A 23,091-nucleotide genomic window follows, 5' to 3' on the forward strand; every position below is an offset into this window, starting at 1 on the left:
AAAAGGGCACTTTCCAGGACTGGTTTGGCTTTTGAGAGAGGACTCATGGGGCCAGACCTGGTAGCACTACCAACTGCCTTGCATGACCCACCCAAGCCCATCTGCATGCTACTAGTTTACAGAAGCCACCTCATAGAAGCCAGAGTGGTGTAGGGGTTAGAGTTTCATACTAGGAGACCCTGGTTCCAATGCCCATTCTGCCACGGAAGCTCACTGGGTGACTGTGGGTCAGTTACACATATTCAGCTTAACCTATCTCACAAGGCTGTTGTGAGGATAAAACGGAGGCAAGAAGAATGCTGTAAGTTGCTTTGGGTCTCCATTGTGGAGAAATGAGGGATATAAATGAAATAAATAAATAATGAATATAGTTGAAGCTGAGAGGGCAGATAAAAGGATGGCTGGTGTATTGGGTGTGAAGGAAAACAAAAGAAAAAAAATGTGAGAATATGGGGCTTTCCAGGCGGAGGAAAAGAGTGCAAGGAAGGGAAATTGAAGCACACCCCATAAGTCCTTACAGGTTCCCTACCATGCAACTGAGCCTGGCCCTGCAACTGCCTTGGCAACAAGCACCAGAAGTAGCTGGAACTGAGTAGTTTTCTCCCAGGAAGAGGATGCCAGGGGGAGGGAGGGAGGAAAAGCTGAAGATGGGGTGGTGGTGGTGGAAATAAAGGTAGGTTGACTGGTGGGTGAGAAGCAGAAAAGGAAGCAGGGAAAGGGGAGAGATTATAAGAGCTTTCAGAGAAGGAAAAGAAGAAATAGTCGGGGAGGGGAAAATGAAATGCCCCCTGCAAGTCCTTGTGAGTCCCCTACTTTTCAGCACCTATTGTCCTCAATAGTTAAATGGAACCTTCACAATGACTGCCAGTATACCTCTGAATTCCAAATGATACGGGAGACAAACAAGAGAGCATGCCCATTATCTTCATGCCCTGCCTTGCCATTGTTCAAAACAAGAGGCTGGGTTAGATGGAACTTTGCTCTTCCCTAGCAGGTATTTTCTTACTTTCTAAACCACTGGTATCTTTTTTGTTTCTTTAGCACTTAATTCTCAGTAAGCACGCATAGGTTCAAGATGCTAGTTACCGGATGTGCATCATACACCGTACGATGTTTACCTTACCATGTTTGCCATTTTCCCTCTTCTTTGACACAGCTGACTTTGGTCCAATTTGAAAACCTGTTTTGTGTCTAGCACCATCTAATCCTATTATATGTGAACACACCTTATATTCTGTTTGAAGGCTCTACTAGCTACTGACTTGGGCCTGTCTGCTATATCTCTGAAACACCTTTTCTTCACATCCCTTTTTTGTTTTTGTATTGAACATCCAGCCTGATGTTCAATACAAGAGTTTTCGAGAACTCAGAAACTTGCTTGCTGTTATGATATTTTGGTTGGTCCTAATAAATGGTATTATGTGACTTTGGGGGATTTTTCTGGAACCAACATGGCTACCTACAACCTCAGTCTATTTTCTGTGGTGGTGGCCCCTTCCCTATGGAACTGCCTGCCCGTGGAGGTCAGGAGAGCCCCCACACTCCTGGCTTTCCGCAAACAATGCAAAACCAAATTATTCAAAAAGGTCTTTTTCTCAGATAAGAGGGCGGTATTGTAGGAAAGGGGTCCCAGATGTTTCGCTAATGAATTAGGAACCATAGATTTCACCATTATGTTGCCTTACATATTATCTGTTGCTTTACAAATGTACTATATACTACCTGTGCTTCATGTTGTTTAATGTAAGTCCTAGAATTGATTATGTTCTGTTTCAGCAATTCTTCAACCCCATATTGGATCCTTGCTAATACTATGTCTTTGTAAATTTGTATTCATTTACCCTATGACATTGTTTATGGAAATGTTCTTGACACTGTATAGAAATGCCTGCCCTTGTCCTTGCCACTGATTGTACTAATCTCACACTACGTAATCCGCCTTGAGTCTCAGTGAGAAAGGCGGAATACAAACAAACAAACAAACAAACAAACAAACAAACAAACAAACAAACAAACAAACAAACAAACAAACAAACAAACAAACAAACAAACAAACAAACAAACAGGTGTCAAGAAGGATAAGATCATCAAATGGGACTTTGCTTATGGGGAGCTGCCTTTTCTTCACCTACTAGGTAATACTACCCATATCAAATTCCTTTGGCTCTTTTCTTTCAATCAGTCTCTAATCTCCACTATCGCATTATTCTTTTCTGCTCTGCCTTGTAAGGGACCTGTAAGCCCCACTAGGACAAGAGGGCCATTTCATTAATTAGTAGCTTTTCTATTTACAAAATGAGAACAGCACTACCCCCATCTTCTTTGTTCCAGCTATCTTTGGTGCTACCTGAAAACCAGTCTTGTACCTGGCCACCATCCAGTCCAATTAAGTCACATCCTGCATTCCGTTTTAAGATGATCAGTTACAGACATGGAAGTTTCCCACAATGTGCTAAAACACCTCCTACTCATTTCTGCAGTCGACAATCAGCCTGAAGTTTTGCAATATTTACAGATAGCTTACAAAATGTATATACACCACTTCTTGAGACCAAAATAGAAAGGTCCAATAAAATAATATAATCATGCCATAAAAACTAGCCATAAAAACAATCAGGGACATAAGCAGTGTAAAACAGTTTTTAGCAGGGCTTTTTTTCTGGGAAAAGAGGTGGTGGAACTCAGTGGGTTGCCTTCCGAGAAAATAGTCACCGCGCCTTGGTGCAGAGGGCAATCTAAATTCCCCTCTGTCTGGAGATCAGGGGGCGGGGCCACCAGCCATGTGACCATTTTCAAGAGGTTCGAAAACTCACGTTCCAGCTGAAAACAAACCCCTGGTTTTTAGCAGTTTACAGTGATATTCTTAGTCCTGAGGCCTGAAGATCCAGAGGAGTTAGCCGTGTTAGTCTGTAGTAGCAAAATCAAAAAGAGTCCAGTAGCACCTTTAAGACTAACCAATTTTATTGTAGCATAAGCTTTCGAGAATCACAGTTCTCTTCGTCAGATGCATGGAGGGCAAAAAGAAACTGGTCAGATATAGAGGAGGAGAGGGGAGGGCGGAGTAGATGCAAACAGCTCCTTCTGATATGGAGATGCAAACAACTTCTTCTGATATGGAGATCAGTTTGTTTCTCTTAAGGAAATCAGTTAACTCTGATAATGAGATAACCATTCATAGTCCCTATTCAGTCCCAGCTTGAAAGAGTCAAATATACATATGAATTCCAATTCAGCAGCTTCCCGTTGGATTTTGTTTTTGAAAGGTTTCTGTTGAACTACAGTGATCTTTAAGTCTTTAAGTCTTCAGCTCATGTCCTGGTAGAGGACAATGAGGACAATGAGGCCTGAAGCACAGCATAAAAACAGCTTAAAAAGAAGAAACCTCCAAAAGTCAGAAATGTTTTAGATGGCCACCTAAAGGACGGGTAAATAGGTGTCAGGTGAGCCTGAAGGGGGAGGGCATTCCAAAGGAGTAATACCTTTATCACACCACTTTTGACTCAGAAGTAAGTGATCTGAGGTAAGCGTGCATGGCTGTGTAGTTATGCAGCTCAACCCAATGCATACGTACTCACAACCAAATGAATTCCAATGAAGTCTACTCACAAGAAAGTGTGCACAACGTTGCCACTTTCCATAGCTTCTGGTTCCACTATTCTTCCCCCGTTGCCCCATTCTTTCACCTTAATAATGAGCACGCATTTGCCCACTGGCGAGGAACTCACATCCCAAGCAGTTTCTGAGTCTGCTTCTTCCTTCTCCCCGCCCCCTAGCGCCAAACGTAGCTGTCGCCGGACTCAGGAGGCGGAGTGTCTGCGACGGCGAGCAATCCCGAGGGTGGATGCAAATCATACCTCGCGTGTGTTTGTTTTCCTTTCCTGAGGCTGCCGGTCTTCGGTGCACGGGTATGAGCGCGAGGGGACTCGTGTATACGGAATGCGGAAACCTGTCGTTCTAATGGGGAAAGTCTGAACGCTTCTTAGATGCTCGTTGTAAGCGTGAGCAAAAAGGACACTTTTCTTTCGGAGAAAATCAAAGGTTTGTGGGCTGCAAAATCTGAGTTTTGAGAAATCGCATGGCTTGCTTTGAGAAGGAGCAGTGACTTTGATTTTGGTTCCTGGTATGTAATGCTTTGCTTCTTTCTCTTGTATCCTTCTGGAACAGGTAAAACAGTTTTTTTCCTCTCCATCTGTTGCAGTTTTCTGCCATTTAAAACAGAAAAAGAAGAAAAAATATTTGATTTGTCTCTGTGGCCGATTAATTTTTGTTTTCACAGCTTAATATGGGTCACGACACACTTCTGTATGGTAGTGATATGTAACTCGGGGCTTAAAATAATAATAAGGTAGAGCTGATCACCCTATTTATTTGAAATGAAGAATATGTTCTTTCCCCACATGTGCCAGCTAGAAAAAGAGGAAGAGCATCTTAAATTCGTGTACAACTTATAGTTATGCATAATAATAATAATAATAATAATAATAATAATAATAATAATAATATTAAACAACCATTTGTGGTTGTGGGTCTTCTTACATTCAGGGGTTTTGGTAAATATAGTATTTCTTTATAGTTTGGTAAAGATTTGAGGCTTATACTTATTTTATATTTTTATTATTTATACTTTTGTGGGAGTATAATATTAGTATAATTAGCATAATAATATTTTGGGAGGCCTGTCTGTATTGAGAAAGCTTTGTTTCTTCACAGTCAACAGCAAAAACTTTCTGTAACTTTTTTCTCTAAATAAGTTCCTCAGTGAAGATGGCTAGGATGGTGAATAGAGGAAATCTAGCAGAGTTTCTGAGATTGTGAAATTATGGGAATCTTTTTTATATTTTACCAAGAACAGCTGTGTTGTTAAGGCATATGGAAACAGAAACATGGGAACAGCTCATAAATTACATTTTTATGTGTACACTTAAAACATCTGTTTATATATTCCTAAGATGTAAAGTGTGAATGAGACAATGTGTGTTTCATGCAGGTCCTCAGAGTACCGGGACTGGATAAAGCTTTCCTGGCAGGTATTAATTTGATAACCAGTATGTATATGCAAAGATGTTGATTTTCCAGTTTCCTGTTGGTGGGGCTGGGGCTGGGGCTGGGCCAGAGATGTTGCTATGTTAGGTCCTTAAAAGAATTGGGGCCCAGTAACAGCCTAGGGAGAAGTCAGTGATATCACAGGGAAGGGCCTCCATTGCCACTATCTATGGAAATGGGGCCATAAGGGATTTAGGGAGGGGCACCCTGGAAATTTAGGGGGCCCGGGCACTCCTGCGCTGGACCAAACCTAGGAAAAGGTGGGAGTTGGCCAGTGATTATAGTGGTATCTCAGCGATCTCCTGCTGTGTCCTGTTTTTGAAATTCACTTTTAGGATAGTTACTTCAGGATCTGCACATATACATATCAGGTGCATAGGACAAACTAATGGTCACAAATTTGACACTAAGAAAGGCAACACAGAAAAGCCTGTAGCAGAACATTTAAGTTTCCCTGGACAGTAAGTTTCCCAGGGTGACAGTACTGAAATTTACTAAATTATGGCATCACAGATGCTTTCATTTGGTAAATGCATGGTTGAAGTCTCTGAGCCAGGGCAGAATACAAAACAGTTGCTGTGCACTCGATTTCTGAGCAGTGTACAGAGTTCAGAGTATTAGCAATCTTCTTCTCACTTCAAACTCATGTCCTATAAGTGAGTACAAGCCCATTTTGAGGCAATTCAGAACAGTGCCCATAGCCATGACCCCAAAGAAAACTCACAGTTATGCCACCTAGGATTTTATATACCTTGTTTTCTTAGCACACTGCTTAAAAACTCCACCTTAAAAACACAGGCATTCAGAACAAATTATTAATAAAATCACATAATTAAGTTTATGGAAAATGACTGCATTCCTGTGCAATTCTGCTCTTTAGGTTCAACTTGTAAAACACATTTGGTTTCAACAAATGTTCTTCAGACAGCTGAAATACAACAAGTTCTGCTTGATGGAACTGTAGATTACTTTTTTGAAGAGCTGTTTTTAATGTGTCCAAATGACCAAACACAATCAGCAATAACTGTAGCATGAAGTAAGAAGCAAATCTCAACAAACTTCATGCATATCCATCTGCTTTTGCCCCAGGATCTCCTCTGTCCTCAGAAGATATATTATCAAAGAAACTGAATTAACTTCCTAGAATTCAAAGTCACTGACTGTAAGGAAGCTGCTCTAATAGTCCACCTAGTGGGGCAAAATGTCTCAGATTTATGTTCTCTGCCTGCTGAAGCCACAGTGAGACTCTTAACGTGCAAGTTTTTATTTCCAATATGTACATGCCACTTCTACAGAGAGGTCTGAAGTCTAATGACACGAGAAACAAATCAAATGGAAAACTATGTTAAGAAAACCGAAATAAAGATGATTTTTGAAACTTTTTGAAAAGTGACTTTTAGGATCAAAAATTGTTGTGTTTAATTATTAATTTCCCTCCTGAATTTAATTTTGCAAGCCTAGAAGAGAGCTACATTCTGGCTTTCTGGTGTGAAAAGGAGAGAGATTTCTCGTCGGAGTTAATATGGATCCTAAGCATCCTTAGGTGGAAGTGAGTTCATCTTCAAGTGGGCAGCAGTGGCATTTCCATGTGATAAACCTGGTCTAGAGGCAATCAGCCAGCTACTTCACAGGAGGACTTCCCATTATATGTACATGTGCAATAGAACAGATTATCATCTGTGGCATAGGAATAGAGGACACCTGGATCCTCCATCTCTGTCTCTGAGTCAGAAGTGGATTGTACTTGTCATGCTCATGCACCCAATGGATTATAGATACAGGGACATCCTCCCCCAACCCATATTCTTGGGTCTCAGGGAATGATCCAGAAAAGCCATACTTATGCAGAAGTAACTTTCTATGTACACTTCATCCTTGTTGACACCTGAGCTGTAGCTCTCTGCTTCAGCACTATTGCACTGATGACTAGTGTAGGAAAGAAACTGACCTATTTAAGAAACAATAGGATAGGCATGGATTTATGGAAGTAGGTCAATAAAGTGGCATCTGATAAGGCTGCAGCTGTCAAGCTTTCCTGTGTTCAGTCCTGATATGGGATCAGAAGGATTTTGGCTTATGTCGAGTCTTAATTTGTGCTGTGCTCAAAAGAATACAATATACATGGATTGCTCTTGTCAAACTAATATATACAGAGTGAAAGATAGATAGGGATTGTCTATCGGACATTTTTTGCAACCCAGATAGATGTATAGAACATGCCTGAACTGCCCATATTTCTATCAGTTTCTAAGACTATCGGATCTGAATGATTCTTAAAATATATTTTGGTATTGGAGAACTAGGTTTTTCCTACTTGATTTGATTAGAGCCTGATTTGCAGATTCTGTATGAATCCAGCTGTGTTTTTTTTTTTAATTAAAAGATGTTTTAAGGCACTTTAAAAGAAAAATTCATTTTACAGTGCTTTGTATAGGGTGGAATCCAGCCTAAATTGGACAGAAGGACTTCCATCCATAGAAGCGTGACTTCCTACCTTCCCTCTGCAACTGCAGCCCTGGTGCTCATGGGGGATGGGGGACCCCAGGAATACCTTGGAGGGGGTCTTCCATAGGAGGGGGGAACAGGTGAAAATTATCCTTATGCGCACACAGACATTTTAGGCAGAACCCAACACTGATTCCAAACAACTGATGTACACTTGCTCAGGACAAGAAAATGCTAATGTGATTGATTCATCTGCCTTCATTAAAAAATTAGATGTATATTGAGACAACCAGTTTTCCTTCTTCTTAAGAACATTTATATTCTGCCTTTCTGCCCAACTGAGGCTATCATGGTTGCTTTTCCTACATTTTGCAGTGGGAATCAGAACTAGGTTGTCTGAATGTTTCCCATAAGTAATGGACAGCACAGCCAGTATTTTCAGGACACTGATTTTCATTGATTATTGAATGTGTGGTGGCTAACAGGCTCCATCATACTGTATGCTTGAACCATTCCACCTGATTTCCAAGGCATCTAGAAAAGGCAATACTCATTAAGGGGGGGAAACCCTGATTCTCTGACCAATCCATCTAAAAGAGAAGTCTATATTAGAGATGGGCACGAACCAGGAAAAAACTAAACCATGCAGTTCGTGGTTCGTCGCATTTCAGGAACCATTCATGAACTGCCCCAGTTTGCGAACCGGTTCATTTGGTTCATGAGAACGTCACATCCAGGTCAGCAAATTGTCACCTCCAGGTCAGCAGAAGGTCTGCAGGAAGTCCATCCCCTGTTGCCTAGGAAACTGATTGATAGGTGCCAGGCTGTCTGCAGTGATGAACCAAAAAACAAACCAAACAAACCAGCCTAAAGTTCGTGGCGGTTCATCAGAAATGGGCTCTGACAAACCGCCGGTTCGCGAACTGGCCTGGTTCATCATGAACTTTAGTTCATATTTCAGTTCATGCCCATCTCTAGTCTATATGTAATTATATTTCTCTTATAGATGGGTAACCCAGTGCTATAAATTGTCTTTAGAAGCCATGATGTGAACAATGACTGGGGCTAGTGCAGGTAAAGACTGTAAGATTGCTTGTTGGTCAGAGTTATCCAGCCCTTCCCTGTTTGCCAAGCAAATTGTTAAATAACTTATAAATGGAAGCTATGGCATGCTGCTGCATACTATTCCAGCCACTGTAACAGTCCTAGAGTACCATGTTTCCTTGGTGCTTAAGCTTGGTGTCATGTGTGAGTTCAGGAAGTGGTGTAAGCTCCATCTGTTTCCTTTTTCTTGCACAGAGCAGGAACATAATCCATTGGAACTTCATTGCCTCTTGTTGGCTATGAACTGTCCTTCAATCTCTAGTGTTGTCTAACTAAAAAGCAGCCTCAGGGGAGGGGTTGTGAACCCAAATGAACTTGCCTTACAGTGAACCAGACCCTTGTACTATCAAAGTCTATTTTGACTGGCTCTCCAGGTCTCAGGTGCAGATTTTTCATATCATCCATTACCTAATCCTTTTACTGCAGACACTGGGGATTGAGCCAGAGATCTTCTTCATGGAAATCTCAACCACTGAGCCGTGACCCTTCACCAGTGGTTGCTGGATTTCCTTGATAGAAATCCTGTCTCAGAAATGCTATTGACGAAATGGTGATGGAGACAGGATTAAGCTCTTCCACTTCCAGAATCCACCCAATTGTCTTCTAACGTTCACAGTTGTTGGGAGAATCCAATCTTGTCTCTCCTATATAGTGTGGACCTTGGGCTCAGTTCAAATCCTGCATGCAAGACATACAAGTAGAATGATTTTAATTGATTTCATGGGAGCTTTTTTTAAATTCACAAGGTGAGTTAAATATGGACCAGCAAATCAGGTTTCACTGCTACTCTTCATTTAGCCTATTTTTTAGAACATGTGGCAAAAGAGGAAAATGAAGAATCGTCCAAAGAAACCCATTCCCCTGTGCCACGAACTTGCTTATTGGATGTCTCACTTGCCAGAATGTCTCTGGACTGTTCCTCTTTCCAACCTGTCACTTCCAGGTAAATACTTACTTTTAAAAAAATCTAATATTTTAAGATACTGTTTAAACATTACTTTGCAATTACCACTTGGGAAGAATTCTCTTATTGGCTTTTGGACAGTGCCACGAATGGGAAATATATGAGAGCAGGCCAGATTGCAGAAACTTCTAGAACTAGGAATATCATATGAGTGAACCATTTCTTTCCTTCTCATTGACTAACATTTTCATTGCCAAGCACCTCATTCAAAGGGTGGAAAGGTAAAATCACGCCATCTGATAACATCTTGTCACTGCTTGCTGTGTTTGAGTAAAGGCTGCAATCTTATGTTGTGCATAGTATGCTAAACACATATCAAGAAAGTAAGGCCTGTTAAGGAATCCTGCCTTAAGGAAGTCAGATTAGGAAGAAATACTAAAAATTGGAGAAATCCCTTCCCACCACGTCTCCATCAACCATACAGTGACAAGCACTCTAACTTTGGGAGACTGTGATGGTTCTGGGTGTAGAAATGCTAAAAGACAGGATCATTCTAAGAAGTGTGATTAAGGAATGCCTAAGATCTCCCCAAAGGTAATTCAAAGAAGCCTACTGGATTCCTTAAAATGCATCTGACGAAGAGAACTGTGATTCTCGAAAGCTTATGCTACAATAAAGTTGGTTATTCTTAAATGTGCTACTGTACTCTTTTTCATTTTGCTACTACAGACTAACACGGCTAACTCCTCTGCACCTAAGATAAAGGTGACTTCGGAGGCTAAAATTCAAATATCAAACCCCACATTGTGACAGTAAGAAAAAGCCCTTTATGAGAGAATATTTCAGTCTTGTCACCACCCCAGAAGAAGCAAAGCACACATGGGACCTGGTGGAACAAACTCATGTACTGCAAAATTCTAGTAGTTTTCAGAAGGGTTTCTGCCCAGAAACCCTTCACCTCACCTGAGAGCACAGGCCCCTTTTACATTTCTGTTTTAATCTGGTTATCTGTTGCTGTCCTGACTAGGTGTGTGCATGTGGCAGTTTCAAACTGCATTTATATCCATTTATGAACCATATGTGAATCGCTGTGGCCATTTCAAAGATCAATACTTTTTCTGGCATGGGAAGTGGCTAGCTACCCCTGCTCCTCTGGGCTAGCGGGGCTTTTACATTTTTTAAAAAAAGATGATGCTGGAATCGAGCAAGAAAATAAAAAGACAGTGCTGTTGGACATTTCAAACAGTACTCCTCAGTAAATGGGAAACATGTTGAAAACTTGATAATGGGAAAAACATATAAATAACCTCCAAATCAGCCCTGCATTGCAAACAGGACACAACTTTGTCCGAAAAGTTTTTTTAAAAATCTATTAGCAATCAGCAGCCAAACTAGTTTACAAAGGCTGTGTGGAAAGGGCCATAGGCTCAGATTCTAGCATAGAGAAAAAAACAGAAAAAAGGATAAATTGCCAAGTGCTTTGGCAAATAGACTGCCAACACAGAATCCCAGAAACCGAATGGCCAAAAATTACTGTAATCACAGTAAACAAACAACTGAAAACTGAGACCACCACTGTGCTCTAATACAGTTTTTCCCAGTCAAGATGCTGTACCCAGCATCATTACACAGGTGATGGGGTTGTGTGAATTCAATGCCCGTGGTTTCTTTCCGTCTTTCTTCTCTCTCTCTAATGATAAACACAGATGGCTCTCCTTGATACTAGGGCACTTACTGTAGCAATGAAGTAACCAACAGAAAATGCTTTTTAATGAAATCCAGTCTCCACATCAGATTATTGGATTCATGACAGCACCACTGAGCATGAAAACTATTCGCTACTATCTCTAAGAGTTGGTGGATTAAGTTTTGACAGACCATACCACCACATTTTCATAAACAAGCTGGAAAATGTGGGTTTGACGAGACTGTGCCAGAAAACTGTCTGACTGAGGTAGTGGCAATTCACATTGTGGGTATGGATGTGCTGAGCTGAATGGGCACCTAGTGGACGTGCTGAGCTGAATGGGCACCTTGCTCCATGAGTTGGTTCAGTGGTTCTTGACTCTCTGTGGAATACCAGAGAGGTTTATTTGCTATCATGGAAAATAGGAAGGGTTTCCAGTTTTGCAGACCAGTAGAAGCCAACACATTGTCCCTGGGGATGCTTTCCACATTTACTAGTTTGGATGATCTTGTTTATGACTTTCTGCCTTTCTGTTGGCAATAAAATAATTGGTGAGGCTGGACACTTGCAAGTTACATTGTGCATCCAAAGCCCCAACATGACTGAGTAGACCAGAGCAGAATTTGCAAGGCAACAATGTGTTCAACATGCTTCTTGAGCATTATGCCATGGATACTGAGCAAAGAAGGTAGTATGAGCAGAATCATATTGTCAAGCATGTTCTCTTGGCTCAGCTTGCATTACCTCTAGGTAAAAGCTCCGTCTTCCATAGCGGCTATAAAGATGAAAATGCTACAAATACTGGTAACTGATTGTGACTGCTTAGAGAGCTGCAATCTGCCTGCTTTTTCTGCTGTAGTGGCTAACACATGATTATGCCTCTATGTGATTGCAAAGGACTATGCAGGTGGAGCGCTTTCATCTAGGGGACTGCAAAGAATTTCTCACAGTCTAAGCTATGTAAAAGCTTGTGTTGTCTGTCTTGTACATGAGCAAATTCCATTTTGTACCTGTGAAAAAGCTGTTCTGATTTACCTTGCTGTATTTAGGGCTATGCACGAATTATAAAGTTCTTCTGTTTCTTGAGGAAGAACTTGAGGGCTTTATATCACACATATGATGGGGATGTTGTGCCTGCTGGATGCCCACTTGCTCTTTTCTGTTTGTGAACACAGCAGGGAGAAGCAACTTTAGCCTGCCGCTGTTTTTATGTTTTCCATAGTCCCATGGAACTGTGATTGGCTCTGTTGTAAAAATCACATTACTTACATGTGATTTTACATTTACACAATAGAGTTAATAGCAGCTCCATGGGGCTGTTTGAGGACACATCCTACAGAGTTCTTGAGTTCTCCCCCAATAAACACAAGGGCTTCATTATCTCTAGATGAAGCCTGATGAGAGAGCAAGAGACCAAAAGGATGACAGCAGAGGAGAGAGCCAGAGTGAGGAAAGAGAGAGAGACAACTGAGAACAGAGGAGGCCTCCACAGGGCCAGGAGTCTAAAGTGAGGAATTTGTTGAAATTAGTTGCCATGTTGCTGACCTTAAGGCCTGTATTCTTCTGACTCAAAGGCCTCCTTCTGCTTTGCATCCTGAGATGTAAGCTGGTGAATCTTTTGATGATTCTGTTACAAGAAGATCGTCCTTTGTACTGAGGTGGTACCAGAATAACGTGTGATGAATGTTTATGAAATGAGTGTGTGTAGGCTAGGAGCTTTTAATGCAGAGAACAGCATGTAAAGGGCAGACAAAACCTTGGAATTTTGATTTAAATTAAACTAATTTTTAAATAGTTTAATTTCATGTTCTCTATTGCTAGGGAGCCATGATGCTATGACATATAGCTTTGATAAAACATCAACAGTGAGCGTAAATGAATCCAAGTTGTTGGAACTTATGGACAAACATATGCACTGTATAATACACCCTATTATTTTGAGGTGGTGTATAACACAGGTAAACAAATCTTCCACTTATATTTCATTTTTCATTTTTTAATTTATTGGATCTTTCTTATCGTGAAACTTGTTTTTAACAGTATAGAATGTGGCTAGAGTCTAATCATTCCTGTAAAGTGTGTGTGTTATGTGCTGTCAAGTCACTTCCAACTTATGGCGACCCTATGAGTGAAAGACTTCCAAAATGTATCATTAACAGATTTGCTCAGATCTTGCAGCCTGGAGGACATGGCTTCCTTTATTGAGTCAAGCCATTTCCTTGTGTGTCTTCCTCTTTTCCTACTGCCTTCAATTTTTCCTAGCATTATTAACTTTTCCAGACAGTCTTGTCTTCTCATGATGTGACCAAAGTACGATAGCCTCAGTTTAGTCATTTTAGCTTCTAGGGAGAATTCAGGCTTGATTTGATTTAGAACCCACTTATTTGTCTTTTTGGCCATCCATGGCATCCACAAAACTCTCCTCCAGCACCCCATTTTAAAAGAATAAATTTTCTTCCTGTCAGCACTGTTCAACTTTCACATCCTTTCATAAATAGAACCAATTCAGAAAACAGCGTTAAATCTTTGTTTTCAACAAGGGGGCTTGGAGATTTCACTAAAGAATTTGCTACACAATTTGTTGCAATTTACAATAATATAAACAACAAACTGAGAGAAACGTTCATGTCTTGTACAGGAGAGAGAGACAGTTTCAATAACAGACATTTTACAACTGACACATAACAGAATCTTCACTCACAGCAGGGAGGGGCTAGTTCAGCAGCTACAGATAAACTATACAAAGTGTCAAGCCTTTCACTCTGCAAGCACTCTGTACATTCAGATTAGGCCACAGTGTTTTATTCCTACAGGAACTAAGGTGCAACCTGACTCTACCAATGTATATCTTTTTGCCCAGTGGCATCTTAAAGTCTAACAACATTTATGAGATATTGTGAATTATGTTCATTTCTTCAGATAAGGAGGCAAACTGGGAATATTTATTTAAGAGGAGGACATTACAAGATGGGGGAAGGAAGACTTGAGGCAGAGAGTTCCCTCATGAACTTTTCAAGAGTAAAATCTCTGTGAGGAAATAAAGGTAGATGGCTTAGGTGTGAATTCAGTCATAAAACATAAAAATGTGAGCTCTCTGTGAATCAGAATAGCAGTTACAAACAATGGATGATGAGAAGGCCAGAAGTTTGATCAAATAAGCAATGTAATAACTTTAAGTGAAAATTTAGAGATACTGGTATAAAGTTATAGTCTGGTAAAACATGTTAGGAACAGTAAATCAAAATTTCTATAAAGTGGGTCATGCGGAACTATTAGAGAGTGTAGTGAATTCAAGTCTCTGTTTAAGCCAGAATGTCATAAAGTGTTTACTTTCTTGATAACTTCTAATTCAAATCTTTCACTTTGTATATGTCCTTTGAAGTTGTTGTAGAACAGTGTCTTTCAAGTCTGTAATAGCATGTCCAAGAAGATTAAAATGTGTCCCACTCGTTTCTGGGTGTTGTGATTTCTTATGCCTGGTTTGTGTTCATGGATTCTCTCATGCAGAGACTGACATGTTTGTCCAGTGTAGACAACAGAAAGGTATTGTTGGTACAGAATGGCATATTAAATTGGAAAATGTGCAAGTTGATGAGGCCAAGATAGTATAGATTGTGTTATTAGGTCTTGTAACAGTATTACCCAAGTTACATTGTGAGGACAAAGTTGGCAACATTGTCTGTTGCAGGATTTGGTTGCAGGGTTTGTGTAAACCACATCTGACCAACAATCATGGACCACCCAACATAGATAAAAACCTAGGAACCACATTTCCAGTTTGATTCCATATATGAAGAAGTGAACATGACTCATGAAAGCTCATATTAAAATATTGTTAGTTTTTAAGGACTCATTGGACTTTTGTTTTATTTTGCTACAATAGACTAACATGGCTATCCTTTCTACAATTATCTGTTTGCCTGTCAACACTGGGCACAGGAATGCTGGTGAGAAAAGGCCTTTAAAATCATGGCCTGAAACATCACTTTTTCTCCCCCTACCTTTTAAAATTTTTTAAATAGCATCTGGCTTGAGGAAGAGTCCTGGAGAACTTGAAAACTTCCGTGCTGTTTTGTGTCATTTTGGTTGGGCCTAATAAAAGTTATTATGTGGATTGTGGTTTGTTTCTGGTATTTGATTTTGCACCAGCGCGGGTGTCAACAACTTTCATATACCTAGTAAAGAGTAGACTGATAAAATTTTAACAGAGCTTGAGCATTTTATCTCATGATACTCATGGATTAGAAAGGGAAGAGAAGAAATGGTGAATAAGAGAACTACAAATGACAGGTCTTAAGACATTTGATATTTGATGTGAGGTGCCTGTGGTCAAACCTTCTTAAACGGTGATGGAAAAGTGCCTTTGTAACAGAACTTCCAAGCTTTCCAGAATCACACCATCATTGCTGCCATATCTTGGAGACGCTTCCCTACCATGGTCTTCCGCTCCCTAGTTATATCACCAGTGCCAACTCCCCGAGGAGCACTTTACAGGCATTCATAAGATTGGGCTATTATGTATTTGTTAAAGTTCTTACAATCAGTTTATTGTGTGTGGATTAGTCCTTTAGAATTCACTCCTTCTCCTCCTTTCTTCCTTGGTCTTCTGATAGTGTAATCCAAACAGAAAAAGCAAGACCTTACTGTTATTGCTTAACTGGAAATAATAACCACTAATTCTAATAATGCAGAAAGAGAATTAAGCATACTGTCCTTGCAAACATTCCAGATTCAATTTTTCTTTTTAAATTATATAGGAGCTGACCGTGTTGGAACAACTGGATGCTGGAATTAGGTACTTTGACTTTAGGATTGCTCACAAGCCTGATGACCCTTCTATGACTTTGCACTTTGTTCATATGCTATATACTACAGCTGTTGTAGAGGTACAGTTTCCAGTTCTAATGAAAACAAAATTGTTAATTTCTTTTAAGACTGTTTTTTGGTAGCTAATGTATAATTACCATCCATATAATATCAGGTGTGATTTTATTATTTTTTATTTTGCTTATTTATTACTGCCTCTCCACCATATTTAGTTCTCGAGGCAGTTTACAGGATACATCTAGATTCTGCAGCCAGTGCTTTCGCTGAAGTTTCAGTGTGTCCCAAGTGTGGCTAACTTGTGGACTAGATTCTGTGCTGAAAGGTGTGATGTATATGTGATTTCTGCAGAAATACATTCCTGGTATAGTTTAGGCAGATCAGAAGAGTCATAGATCTGCTTCGATCCTTGCCAGTGGGACCTTATACCTAAGTTCCAGGATCCAGCTTGCGGAGGCTTTATTTAGTATATTTTTATTCCACTCATCCTACAAGAAACTCAGGATAGTGTACTCTTTCGTTTTATCTTCACAACAACAACCTTGTGAGGTAAGCAAGATTTGAATCCAATAACACTTTAAAGACCGACAAAGAGTTTCCAGGGTATAAGCTTTTGAAAGTCAAACTCTTTTTGTTGGATACAAGTAGGAATGGAGATCTGAGTCTTTTTATTCCTGTCAGAAGGAGGGAAAGGTGTTGGAAAGAAGGATGTGGAGGTAAAATACAATGAGCTTCATTAGAGCAAGGGAGGAAATGCAGAAAATTGAGTTCAATCACAAATTGAGTTCATTCACAAATTCAGAACAGCGGACCTACCAGGGTTGAATGTGGACAGAGGAAGCTTCTCTCATGATGGCAGATGCTTATTTTATGCATTTCCCCCCTGCTCTAATCAAGCTAATTACATTTCACATTGTACCTCCACAACCTATCTTACTTTTGCAACACTCCTCCTATCTTCTGACAGGGATAAAAAGATCTCCATTCCTGCTTGTATCTGATGAAAGGAGCTTGACTTGAAATTCTTTGTTGGCCTTTAAGATGCTACTGGACTCACATCTTGCTCATCTACTGTAGACCAACATGGTCACCAACCTGAAATGGCCTTGTAAGGTGAGATAGGTTAATCTGAGAGAGACTGGTTTAAGGATCAAGATGGGTAGCTGTGAAAGTCTGTCTGTAGCAGTAGAAAAGAGCAATCATCCGGTAGCATCTATAAGATGCAAAATTTGTGGTAGGGTATGACGTTTCATGAGTCACAACTTAGTTCTTCAGGTATCTGATTCAGCTGTGACTCATGAAACTTCATACCCTACTAGAAATTTTGTTAGTCTTATGGGTGCTACTGGACTCCTGCTCTTTTCTTCTGGTCTAAGGATGTCTAGCTTCCTTCATTGTACAATGGGGCTTTGAACCCATGTCTCCAAGATGCTAGCACAACTTTAACTACTACACCAAGCTGGCTCTGCCTTCGTGTTGGTTTTGGAGGTTTTGGGTGGTTTTGGGAGTTGTTAAAGCCAAGAAATAATCCACTCTGCTGGCTATCTGAAAACAAGTATGGTCTGAAATACACTTTTTTTTTGTCAAATATCTTTTGAGTAAAACATTGAAGTTAAGTTCTTTCCAGTGTGGAAATGCAGGGCAGAGCACTGTGAAGTTCTCTTATACAAGTGAAATTAAACTGGGCTGCTGAAGAACATTAATGTGCATTTGCAGGGCTTTTTTTCAGCGGGAACATGGTGGAACGGAGTTCTGGCACCTCTTAAAAATAGTCACATGGCCAATGGCCCTGCCCCCTGATCTCCAGACAGAGGGGAGCTTAGATTGCCCTCCGCGCCGCCGAGCGGTGTGGAGGGCAATCTAAACTCCCCTCTGTTTGGAGATCAGAGGGTGGGGCCACCGGCCATATGACCATTTTTGCCGAGGGCAATTTAAACTTTAAAAAACTCTCCCCCCCCTGTTCCAGCTGACCCAAAGTGACATCATTGTGCGGTCTTGAGTTCCACCACCTCTTTTCCCAGAAAAAAGCCCTGTGCATTTGTATGACATTTGTTCAGTTCAGTGGTACTTACATAGGAAAATTGCACAGAGATTATACCACGAGAGTTTATTATCATCAAAGCAACATTGCTCTCTAATAGACAATCTTCCCAAGCAAATACAGCTTGAATGCTGTTGAATAAATAGTTTAGAACTAGAGATGTACCAATAAATAAGAGGTTAACACATATTCCATTTGGATGTTGAAAATAACAGTTGTGGCTGATTTTTTTTTTTTAAAGACTGGGGCCACTGAAACGAACATAGTATGGCAGTATGAAGTTGAATGATACATGGTTCATAGTGTTAAGGCTTGAAGCATTAGCCATCCATTTAACGAGATCCAAACTAATTAAAGATTCAGCAGTGTTGATGTTGACTCAGGATACCTCAGCAATTCCATGTGACATCCAGTTTATATTTTTTACTGTCTGAAGATTATTAAGGTTCCATCAGGAGGCTAAGAAACAATTATAGCAACCCAACCATTAACAGCTCATAGTGTCCAAAATATGAATCAATCTCTCAAAAAAATCACATGCTTTTTTTTTTTAAAGGATGAAGTAAAAAACATACATAACGTATTGGGATTCTCTTTAGTTCTTTAAGTTTAGTTTACTTTGGATTCTCCTAGTTTTAGAGAGCTTGGAACAATGGTTTCTGAATTGTTAAAAATGGGATTCTAGCATATTTAGAATGCAATTTATGCAGAATTACTCCAGTCTAAATGTAGAGGCTTGAATCCATCCTATCCCATCAGCTGCCTGCCGGAGTGACTGTCTGCTTGTTTCTGAAAAATGAGGTAATTATATGTCAGATGGAACAAGTTTTTCACAATTCAGAATTTTGGTGTGGCCCGATGAGGTGGCTGAAATCCTTTTATGCCCCCCATAATGCATTATTCCCAAAGCCATTTACAACTTTCAAGGCTTCTACTAGTTAGTGCATGTGTACTTACATGCTGTCAAGTCACAACCAATTTATGGCAAACTGCAGGAAGGGGCTTTCAAGGCAAGTGACAGGCACAAGTGGTTTGCCAGTGCCTTTCTCTTCAGAGTCTTCTTTGGTGGTTGTCCATCCAAGTACTGACCCTGCTTAGCTTCAGAGATCTGATGATATCAGGCTATACTATGCCCCCTTCCCTCCTCCCACCACTAATTAGTACCAACACCAACCCATTATTTCAGGATGTATTGTCAGGGACATTAATTGACCTGATGGCTGTGATTGTGATCTTTTGGGTTGCCAACAATCTGAATTTTTGTTTTAACAAAAGCTTTCATGGTAATAGTGAAAAAGCCTGTCCTCGAGTCAGCTTCATATTAACTCGGAACTGTTATGGACTGCTTATCCATGTCTCATTAAGGCTTCTACTGCTTAGTCTAAAGATTTTATCTTAAATCCTGATCTTGAAATGGAACCTGAAAATAGCTTTCACTCCTTTAGAGAAACTGTCAATGCAGATAATTTATAGGGTCCTTCTTGCAATATTCTCCCCACCAAGACACAGAGACTCCTCTTTAGAATTTAATGATTTTTATTAAAATAAACTTGAGTCTTTTTAATAAAGCAACACATCAAAATATAAATGCTTTTTAAAATAAAACCTACAAAAATAGAATAGATAAAGGCAACAAGAATTAAGTTTCCTAACATTTTTCAATTAAATCTAAGTTTAAATCAATCCGTTTTACTATGAAATGCATTAAGGTCCCTATAGCACACATTATAAAGGTAAGTTTCTCACCTAGATCTTCAAGATATTTCAGCCAAACCGGATTCGTTTTCGTTTTCGCGGCCATGTCGGACGCTCCTCTCGGCAGGTCCGAGAAGAAGCGGCCGAGCACCCTGACCGGGCGGCTGATCTGCAAAGGTTAGCCCCCAGGGCTCCCAGGGAGGGAGTCTGGGTCCGGGACGCGATGGGAAGAGCCCTCTGGCAGATCAAGGCAGGGGGTAAATTGCCCGTTTGTCCCTATGGAGGCCGGCAGATGTGTGTGGCACCTTGTGTGCTGCCGGGCCATGGAAAACGGCAAAGAACAGGATTAGGTGGAAGCCTGTAAGTAAGCGAATCCCTTCTATTACTACAAGCGCATGTGAAGGAGTGGTGGGATCTGAAGCTTAGAAGATTCGGATTTTTCCCCCCTCGCAGAGTCTCGGAAGATTGGCGGTCGTCCCCCCCCCTAAAATGGCAGCAAAAAAACAGAGTCCTGCTTTGGGCAAGTCAGTTTCGGCTGCCCTGCAGGGAAGAGGCGAGTCGCTCGAGGAACTGGTGAAAAGATCGGTTACTGAGGCCATAAAACCCTTTGTTGACAAGCTGAATGAAACAGATCAAAGGGTGGGCTTAATTGAGAGCGATGTGAAAGCCATCAAGGAAGTAGTGGGGGGGGCAGAGAAGTCTGCTCGGGAAAATGCGTCACTTATGAGAGCAACGAACAAGGAGCTAAAGTTGGTGGAAAATCAGCTGATTGGGCTGCAAGTGGAACGAACACAGACTATTTTGCGTCTCCAGAATGTTAAAGAGGAGGAAAACGAGGATTTGTGGGATCTTGCCTCGGAACTTTTAGCGTCACCCGCGAGGGCAACTAAAGAAGAAGTAAAAAGCGCCATTTTGGGAGTCCGTTGGGCATCTTCAAAATATGCAATGAAGCGGCAGCTGCCTCGCGAGATCGTTATTGAGTTTTCATCCAGGAGGGTCCGGGACAATATCCTATATAACTCATATAATGCGGAGTTGGACTTTCTGGGAAATAAAGTCAAGATACTGAAGGATGTTCCATTTTTAGTTCAGAAGAGAAGATTTAAGTATAAAAAGCTGGCTGCTCTTTTGAGGGAACGTGACATAAAGTACAAATGGCTATTTCCGGAAGGAATCGGGTTTAGTTATAAAGATCAAGCTTACAAGATTAATTCAGAAGATCAGCTAAGGGATTTTGTGGACAAAAATCCAGAATTTGGGCCAGACATCAAGCAAAAAGAAGAAGATTCAAAGCCTGAAAGGAGGGGGGAGGCAACGAGCGCTGCGGCTGCAGCTGCTCAGAGAGAACTGCGTCCGAGGCCCAGAGGGGGAAAAAAGATTTAATTTGAATTGTAATTTGTATTTTGTAAGATCAACCATTCCATCATTACTTTATTAAGCTATTTTTTTAATTATGGCAGTATGAAGGGAAAGCATTGAAGTGTAGTGTTTAGTGTTTGTAAGTTGCCTTCCCCTTTTTTCCACCCCCCCTTCCCCCTCTTCTTATTCTCCCTTCTTTCCCTTCCCTTGTACTATTGTAGTTTTTTGTAGTTTATTGTTTTAGATGTTAAAAAGAATATATATATATATATATATATATATATATATATATATATATATATATATATATATATATATATATATATAAAGATATTTCAGCCAAACCTCTGATCTGCTCTCTGGGTTAGCACTTTTATATGTTATCTTATGCAGAAATCTTTTTCATGTGATAACGAAGATAAACTATTATTGGTTTGAGACTGAATTAATTATTCATATTTTCAATCATGTGACATTCTATCTAGCCCAAAAAGTGTCTCTAAGTCCAGCTGCAAGATAAGATATATGAATCTATAAAGTTGACAGGGAAATTTAAGTGAGCAGATCATCATTGGTCCATTCTGCAATTAGAGAACATTAATCTGATACTGTCCATTTTTTTAATCAGCTGTCAAAGATGAAGGAGCACCTGCATACTTACACAATAATGCTAGAAAAAAACTACAGTAAAGTTCATATAGAGTTCACTAGAATACAATCTATCACTAAGAACCAAGCTACAAGTGACGCCTGACACAGGTTGGACACTTGTCAGCTTACCTCAAGCTTTGATGGGAAATGTAGGCATCCTGGTCTTGAAGCTTGGCTCTCCATTTAATTGAAGTTTACAGAGCGGCAGTCTATGGGAGGGAGAACACGCGGTTGGGAGGGGAGTGCAGGCATTGGGCTCTCGCCAGGTGCCCCCCTTCCCTTCCGCTGTGTGTGTGTGGGGGGGGGGGTTCTGTAAACTTCAATTAAATGGAGAGCCAGGCTGCAAGACCAGGACATCTACATTTCCCATCAAAACTTGAGGTACGCTGACAAGTGTCCAACCTGTGTCAGGCGTCACTTGTAGCTTAGCTCTAAGTATGATGTGCTCTAATCCATATTTCCATGACAGAATGGAACATGAAATTTTGTAGGAACAAACATCAACACAGATCAACATAATGTTCACTGAAACAAAATGGGATATGTAATTACAGTTCCTGTCAGAGAAGGGATTGTCAGATTAGGTTTCTGAGTTTACAGGTATCCGTTAGGGGATTTTAATGGACCAGAAAAGGGGCTTGGACTCTTAACTTGCCCATCCTTTTCAGAGAATCCAAACCAAAAACTTCTCTGTTCCCAAATGCTTCTTACTCACAGCCCTTTTGGGCACATTTAGAAAATTTGAGCAACGTACTACAGGTAGCATTCTTGAATAGGCTATTACTCCTTTGCTGATACATGAATAAGGCTGAAGTGGGATGGATGAGTACTCTGGCATGCATGCAGAGTTCCATGAATGCATGGGCTTCCTAATTTTTTTTTAATGATTCTAGCAACACATCACATATGCAGAGGAGGGATTCGCCATAGCAAAAGTGAAGATCAAATGTGGATAAAATTACTTGTGCATACTGGAACTCCCAAAGAGCTTTAGATCATACTATATGAATTGAATATATTACATTTAACACATTACATTTAATGTATTATATTTAATGGTATTTTAACCATTAAAATACCATTTAATGGTATTTTCCCCAATATATTACCGTCTGTTTCAGAAAATTGTTTTTGACTTACACTATAACACTTTTTAGAACAGATAATTGAGTAATGCAATGGTCATTTAGCCCTACATTGTGAAGAATTATTAATTGGTATCTCATAATCTTGAAGCATTGCTGCAAAGCATGCCTTGAACTGATATGCAATTAATATAATTTGAGAATGTTTAACAAATATAATATGGGCCTTTGTGTTTAAACAGGATTTTGAACT

General features: G+C 40.3%; 1 protein-coding gene across 3 annotated transcripts in view; it reads left to right on the forward strand.

The window, feature by feature from the left end:
- The first annotated feature begins 4,004 nt into the window (after positions 1-4,004).
- Positions 4,005-23,091, forward strand: part of PLCXD1 (phosphatidylinositol specific phospholipase C X domain containing 1) — a 28,235-nt gene continuing 9,148 nt past the window's right edge. For 2 of the 3 annotated variants that reach the window (XM_054973921.1, XM_054973923.1), the window contains exons 1-3: positions 8,843-9,535; positions 13,005-13,141; positions 15,941-16,069. In XM_054973921.1, coding sequence (XP_054829896.1) covers positions 9,406-9,535; positions 13,005-13,141; positions 15,941-16,069 — 396 coding nt within the window. In that variant the 5' untranslated portion in view covers positions 8,843-9,405. Of the gene's footprint in view, positions 4,039-8,842; positions 9,536-13,004; positions 13,142-15,940; positions 16,070-23,091 lie in introns of those variants that run through there. The other variant, XM_054973922.1, reaches the window with a different exon arrangement.

Source organism: Eublepharis macularius, chromosome 3 (assembly GCF_028583425.1).
Source record: "Eublepharis macularius isolate TG4126 chromosome 3, MPM_Emac_v1.0, whole genome shotgun sequence".
Taxonomy (NCBI): domain Eukaryota; kingdom Metazoa; phylum Chordata; class Lepidosauria; order Squamata; family Eublepharidae; genus Eublepharis; species Eublepharis macularius.